This window comes from Pediculus humanus, genomic scaffold (assembly GCF_000006295.1).
Source record: "Pediculus humanus corporis 1103172107869 genomic scaffold, whole genome shotgun sequence".
Classification (NCBI taxonomy): domain Eukaryota; kingdom Metazoa; phylum Arthropoda; class Insecta; order Psocodea; family Pediculidae; genus Pediculus; species Pediculus humanus.
The window spans coordinates 230,062-237,509 of record NW_002987447.1 but is presented as its reverse complement, the minus strand read 5'-3'; the positions used below and the strand labels follow the sequence as shown (position 1 = coordinate 237,509).

General features: G+C 22.9%; 2 protein-coding genes across 2 annotated transcripts in view; one reads left to right on the top strand and one right to left on the bottom strand.

Annotated features, from left to right (window-relative positions):
- Positions 1-3,002, bottom strand: part of Phum_PHUM389830 (uncharacterized protein) — a gene marked incomplete at both ends in the record, with an annotated part of 5,143 nt that extends 2,141 nt beyond the window's left edge. Inside the window, 8 exons of the mRNA XM_002428491.1 lie at positions 10-221; positions 329-564; positions 643-733; positions 1,033-1,201; positions 1,290-1,427; positions 1,521-1,670; positions 2,516-2,727; positions 2,945-3,002. Of these exons, the coding sequence (XP_002428536.1) occupies positions 10-221; positions 329-564; positions 643-733; positions 1,033-1,201; positions 1,290-1,427; positions 1,521-1,670; positions 2,516-2,727; positions 2,945-3,002 (1,266 nt within the window). The remainder of the gene's footprint in view (positions 1-9; positions 222-328; positions 565-642; positions 734-1,032; positions 1,202-1,289; positions 1,428-1,520; positions 1,671-2,515; positions 2,728-2,944) is intronic.
- A 2,176-nt stretch (positions 3,003-5,178) lies between these two features.
- On the top strand, positions 5,179-7,443 carry Phum_PHUM389820 (dystrophin, putative; the record flags this gene model as incomplete). Its single annotated transcript, XM_002428490.1, has 7 exons — positions 5,179-5,320; positions 5,450-5,657; positions 5,742-6,097; positions 6,167-6,312; positions 6,388-6,622; positions 7,000-7,113; positions 7,190-7,443. The coding sequence occupies 7 exons, from the start codon at positions 5,179-5,181 to the stop codon at positions 7,441-7,443; spliced, it is 1,455 nt and encodes a 484-aa protein (XP_002428535.1).
- Positions 7,444-7,448: the final 5 nt, after the last annotated feature.

Genomic DNA, 7,448 nt, shown 5'->3' with positions numbered 1-7,448 from the left:
TTATTTTACCTCAATTTGTGCTAAAAATGGCGGCCTCGCATCGATGAGTGATGGTCTTTTAACCAAAGCCAAAGGTGGAATTTTAACTCTTTTAGTTTCTAAATTTTCTCTCGCTCTATTAATTCTATCAATTTTTTCTTTTTCAACCCAATTTAAACGATCTTCCCAAATGGGTTCCTCATAAGGATTGTCATATTTTTTTTTAGGTAATTTAGGATAAACTAATAAACCGTTAAAAAACTTGAATTATTAAATGTAACTAATTTAGTTTTACTCGTAATCACTGATAGTAACATAAAATTGTGTAAAAATTTTTTTTAATATCAACCTGGATACGGTATGGGTGGTAAAATTTTTTCTTTAGGTAATATGGGTAAACGATCCATGAGTTCCCTAAGGAAATATGGGAATTCTAAATGACATATTGCATTCATTAATAATTTATCATTCCACGTTGTCATTCTATTTGATGGATTTGGTTTTGGTAATTCGTTAAAAAAATCATCGTCTTTTGTCAATAGACGAAGTTGATTTAAAAATTGTATCGAATTATAATGACTGAACCTGAAAATACAATATAATTTTATAAAAAACCTTAAAATGATAATAATAATAATATTTTAAACGAGAATAAGTATAAACCTTAAACATTTTTTAACAATTATTCTTTTTGGTCTTGGATAAAGACCGAGTCCTCCAAGTATAAAATAAGTTCGATCCGTTATATTTTCATCTAAATCCAATCTTATGGCGGTTGATAAAAATTCAATATAAATTACCTTAAAAAAAAAAACAAAATGATAATAATAATAATTATTATTATTAATTTAAAAGTTAATTAATTACCTGTTGACAAGAAAGTTTTTGAAACCAATCAGGGGCATCTTTACTTTTTGAATCGAATAATTTCATTTGTTCACGTTCTAAAAAGAAAAATTATTATTATTATTAATTATTTTTTAATTAATTAATTAATTAATAATTTGGTTTTTCTGGTTCGATACATAATTTCAAACTATTAACTAACCTTACTTTGACATTTATTTAATTTTTTTTCTTTTCTTCTTTGAGCCATATATGCCGACCATGTTTCACGAGTTATTTTATCATGTTCTCTGGAATATTTTTCCCACCAAAATTCATCATCTTCAACTTTTTTCTTTGTTTTCTTCGGCACGTAACCATAATCGTAATTTGGATTCTGAAAAAAAAAAAAAAAAAAAATTAAATAAAAAGGTTTTTAAGGTTTTCAAAGGTTTTTAGAGGATATTCATTTGAGATATGCTTACGGATTTGGCTCCTTTTGGACATTTGCATATTTTTTTCTTTTGCGGAGCTCTCGTTTTATCTGGAGCACATTTTGGACATTTATTTTCACCTTCCAGTACGCAAACGCAACCTTCAATTTCAACTTCAGGTACTCCGGGCTGAAATAAAAAAAAAATTTTCATTTAACGTTTTTTTTTTTTTTTTTTAAGGTTTTCCACGACATTTTCCTTTTTTTTTTTTTTTTTTCATACCTCGTCGTGAGCATCGTATAATTTTAAATCGGCACCCTCGTGAACCAAATGAATTTTTGTTTTTGTTTCTAATTGGGGTCGTGTATTTTTTTCAGGTGTCACGACCCCGGGGGGTTTACAAAATTTACAATGCATCGATTTATGAGGCCCCTTTCTTTCGCTTGATGTAAATTGTTTTCCTTGCATGGTGACGTAAAAATTTTTCATTTGTAATTTTTTTTTTTTTTTTTTTTAAATTTGATTATTAATTAAAAAAGGCCCTTTTTGTTTTTTGTTTTTTTTTTTTTTTTTTCTTTAAAGAAAAAAATCAGGTTCGAAAAATTTATTTAAATATCGCAAATCAAAAATCATATTAATTAAATCGATTTAATTTAAAAAAAAAAAAAAAATAAAACACTTTTCTTTCTTTTCTTTTTTTTTTTTTTTAAACAAAAAAAGGCAACATTTAATTTTCTTCAATTAATTGTTGAAAAGTTTAAAAAAAAAAAAGTTTTACATTAGTAAAATTTTAAAAAAATTTTATGATGGAAAAAAATTAATAATTTTTTTTTTTTTGTTAAATAAATATTTACATGCGCTTTTTCTAGAAACTAATACACGACAACAACAACAACAAAAAAAAAAAACGAAATCAATAAAATTTTTTTTTTTTTTTAAATTTAAATTTTTTTGTTTAAAAAAAAAAAGAATTTGAAAACATTCTCACATAAGTATTTTAATAATATTTTTAATCGGTAACATTTTAAATATAAATTTTTGACTAAATCAGTCTAAATAAATTAGATAATAATAATAATAATGATGATGAGATGTAAAAATTTACAAAGTAAATTCATAACAATAATGTCGTCATTAAAAAAAAAATTTTATTATTTAAAATAAATAAAATAAATACAATATTTAATAATTTTTTTTTTTTTTTTTTTTTTTTACTTTTGTGTTTTAATTATTATTATTATTATTATTAATATTTAAAAAAGCATTCGCGATTTGACTCTGCTCGGACCTAAAAATGGCGTCTGAAATTTTGGACCTGGCCTAATTTGTCCACCGTTATTATTAACATTATTATTTTGTCCGAAAGTATTTCCATCGACATTTGTTCTTCGAGATTCATCAATTGCTTTTCTATTTGTAAACCAAAATGGATGTTTATCAGCCGGCCATTTTGAAACTCTTTCTAAAAATTCAGGATCTTCGAGAGTACCTTGAAACTAATTTTTTTAAAATTAAATTTAAATTAATTAGTATGAGTTGTTTTGTTTCCCCCCCCCCAAAAAAAAAAAAAAAAAAAAAAAAATCTTACCTTTATCGAGGGTGGTGGTGGTGGAGTTGATAAATTTTCTTCTTCAAAATTTTCATCACCGATTCTTAAATTTAAATTAGGTACGGTCGTAGATGAATTTTCATCATTTATTTTAAACCTGGGTAATAATTTTGATTTTGTACGCGAAGCATAAAATGATCTTTGTGATTTTCCATAATGAATTATCATTATTAAAAATATTATTAATTTCCACTAAAATAAAATGAATACATAAAAAATTATTAAACTCAAATTATACAATTATTAGAAAATTTTTTTTTTTAAATGGAAAATTTAAAGAAAACACATCACACATCACTAAATTTTCTTTTTCACTTATAATTAAAAATTTTTACAAAAAAATAAATAAATAAATTGAATTGGTACTTACCATTTTTGTATAGTCCGCAATTATTATTATTAATTAAAATAAAAATTATTGTTTATGTATAATATGTCCGAATGGGAATAAATAAAAGTCTTTTATGAAAAATCAAAATTAATAAATATATATATTTGCAAAATAAATTTAAAATAAAAACGGTATAAGTCAAATTTTTTATATTGACCTAAATAAATAAATAAAAACCGAACAAAATAAATATTACAAAACAATTTTCCAGTTTTTATAAAAAAATTATTTAAAATTTAAAAAAAAAAAAAAGTTGACACTGAACAAGAGACTATCTGATACCTAATACAGGTTTTCTCAAACTAAAACTTCCAAGACATCAGGTATGCGAATCAAGTTGAAAAAAAAAATTCTATCTTATATATATTCATCACGAAATTATTTCTATATTATTTCTAATTGTTTTAAAAAAAAAAAATGAATTCGTTTATTTATTGATTATTAATTGATTCTATTGATTGATTATTGGTTGGTCTTATTCCACCATAATTAAATAAAATAATATTTAAAAATTTAATCATAAAATGTTTTTTATAAGAGACTATTAAACTATTACGTAATTAAATTTACCTTTAAGTGTTTATTTGTAATTATTATTATTATTATTATGAGTCGCCCAACGTTTCCTTTAAATTTGTTTTCATATTTATTTACAATAACGTTTTAATAATAATAATAATAATAAAGTTAATGGATCATCTTTGAATTTATTATTTAAAAAAATTTCAAATTGTTTTAGGTTTATGTTCAATTTTTTATTTTCTAAATTTTACAAAAATATTTTATTTTATTGAAATTTAAATCAAATTTTTAATTTTTTGTAAGTTATATGATAATTATAAAAAAAAAAAAAAAAATTAGCGGTTAACGTATTGATATTATTATTATTATTTTTGTGAATCATTAAATGGCCTTGCATACGTTAAAGAAAAAAAAAAAAAAAACTATAAACGTATAATTCCAAGAAAAAAAAAAAAACCACATTTATTGATTTTATCTTATATTTAATAATAAATAAATTAATTAAATATTAACGTATTTTTGGTTTTATTATTTAATTAATTTATTTATTTTTTGTTATTTGATTGATTTAATTGTTTTAAAATGAAATGAAAAAAAAAACCCAAAGTATTTTAATAAAATGTCTTCTTTCTCAGTAAGAAAAAAAATAATAATTACACTCAAACTTTTTGTTTTTCGTTTTTCCTTTTTCTTGGAAAATATATATTTACGGTTAAATATTAATTTTTACGAGAAATCAAAGTCCATTTTTAACGATTTTTTGAAAAATCATTTATGTAATTAAAATTAAAAAAAAATTTTTTTTTTTTAGAAATTAGCATAATCACACGTAATTATAAAAAGAACTTGACTTTTTTTTTGGTATATTATATTTATTTACGTTAATGTTCGCATTAATCTTATTAACATAAGAACTTTATTGAACTTTTTACTTTCATTTTTCTTAATGTAATATTATCCAGAATATTGTAATTTTCGTTCGAAAGTAAAATATAATGAATAAATTTAAAAAAAGAAAACTTTATTTTTTTTAAGTAAAATCTTTTCATAAGTTTTCATCTTTTTGAAATTAGATTCGCCCATGTTATAATTTATATAAAATAATGTAATATTATTTGTTTTACTTACCTTCGATTTTCACGATGGATGGTTTTTGCTCTTCAATAAATAAATTTGAAAAAAAATATTTTCTACCTGTAAAGATACTTGATCAATTTTAGTGAAGTGGTACTAGTCAGTCAAACATAGAATAATAGCCCTTCGTAACCCTCTATGACAAAAAGTCGTTATTTTTTGTTTACCTTTTAAGTGGGTGTATCACAAGTTAACGGTTCCTCCTTTCTCGTTATTACTTGTTATGTATATTAAAAGTTATTGTATTATTTTTATAATAATTTTATATATCTAAATGTTACATAATGTCGAGAATAACGTTAGAACCTCAAAAAAATTATTTAGGTTTAAACGGAGTTTTGGAACTCTTTAACAAACTCAACAGCATTAAATATGCTGCTTATCGTACTTCTTCAAAATTAAGAGTTATACAAAAAATTTTGTTTAGTAAGTTTTTGTTATAATTTACAATATATTAAGCTTGTAATGTTTTACAAAACAATTTAAATTTAAGAAAATTTTTTAATATATGATAATATATTTAATTGTTTATAAATGATTGTTTTTTTGATTTAGTGGATCAAGTTTCTTTAAATTTAATTATGGGCGTTTTTGAAAAACATCAGTATACAAAATCTGAGAATTTCTCTTGCATTCAACAAGATGATGCAAAATTAATAATATCAGATATCTACTATGCAGTTCAAAAAATAAAAAATGAAGAAATAAATGTCAATTCATTTTGTAATTTATTAACTTCACTAGTTTTGCATATTTATGATGGGTAGGGTATACTTTTTGTTCATTTTTCTTTATATTTCACTGAATGCCTTTTTATTTTTTTTTTTTTTTTAAAATTTCATTGCAGGGAAGGAAAGAATTCTGTTTCCGTCTTGTCATTAAAAATTTTTCTCACAGTTCTTTGTGGAAGTAGGCCTAAAATGAAATATTTATATTGTTTTCAACAACTGGCAGATGAAAATAATTGTTTGTCAAAAAAAAAACTTGAAGTACTTTTAAAGAGTATAATAAAGGTTTTAGAATATATCGGTGAACAATGTTCCTTTGGATCAGATTTAATTGAAGGAACGATTGAGAGTTGTTTTCAAAACTGCCATAAAGTTAATGATATTACCGAATATGATTTTATCTCATGGTTAATTAAAGATCCTCAATTATTGGTGTGGTTGTCTACATTATACAGAATTCAAATTTCTGAATCTGGTATGTATACAAGGCTGATGAATAAAATTTTTTTATTAATTAAAAATAAAAATAAAATTATCATTTTAGCATCACACCAAATTCAGTGTAAAATTTGCAAAGTTTTTCCAATTATTGGGCTAAGGTACTGCTGCCTAAAATGCTTTTCGTATAATTTGTGTCAAAGTTGCTTTTTTAAAGGAAAATTTAATAAAAATCACAAATCTGATCATCCTGTAAGTTGCATTATTATCAATTTTAAATGACAATCGACAACAAAATAATAATAATAATAAATTTTCCCTTTTTAGATTCAAGAATTCTGTTATCCGATGACAACAAAACAATTTACCAAAACACTTTTATTAACATTAAAAAATACATTTTGTAAAAACAATTTAAAACTTCAATATTTACCTGCTGTTAAATTAAAATCAGTAGAAAATCAACAAAAGCCAAATGATTCATCAGAATCTTTTAATAAGGGTTCAACAATTGATTCCAAAGTTTTAGCAGATGATAGTCAGCTATCGAGTTCAAAATTAAGTACTCAACAGCTTCAGAATATAATTTCAAATTTAAAATTTGAAAATGAAAAATTAATATCTAATGTCAGAGATTTATGTTTGATATTAGAAAGTCACGATTCAAATACAAATGATATTAATTTTCATGATCGCCTGATAAAGAATAAAATTCAAGTAAAATTTATTTTTTTTTTAATGGTAATTAATTTAGATTTTAATTACAAGAGGTTTATATTTTAATATTTATTATTTAGATTGAAAATCAACTTGAACGATTTAAACTGCTTGGAAATTATTTATCTCGTAAAAAAAAAATGGATTCAAAATTTATGATTGCCAGTACTCCGGTTGCTAATAAAAATAAATTAAAAACAAATTACGCCGATTTAAGGAAAGAATTAGGGATATTAAGTCCGATTAAGGATTCTTCTCATTCTTCCCTTTTAAACTCCGATAAAAAAAGTAGGGAAAAAAGTGAAAAAAATCTTTCTTGGGATAATTACGACATCGGTGAGAATTTTTTTTCAATACATTTATTCATCTTTCACATTTACTTTTTTACAAAAATATTACTATTTACTTTCAGTAAATTATTTTAATTATTCAATTTATCGACAAGAAAGCCGAGACGTATCGTCGGATGATTGTTTCGAACAAAATTTGATGAATTTAAATAAAAAAGAAACAAATGAAAAAATTTATTTGGATTCTTGGATTAACGGGGAGACTTCCTGGAATTCCGATGACGGTCACTCACGAAACGGTTTTACTTGGCTTAGACAAGATAATGACAAATCTGAAAACGGTGCGCCTTTACTAAAGTTTTCTAATACCAGATAAATATT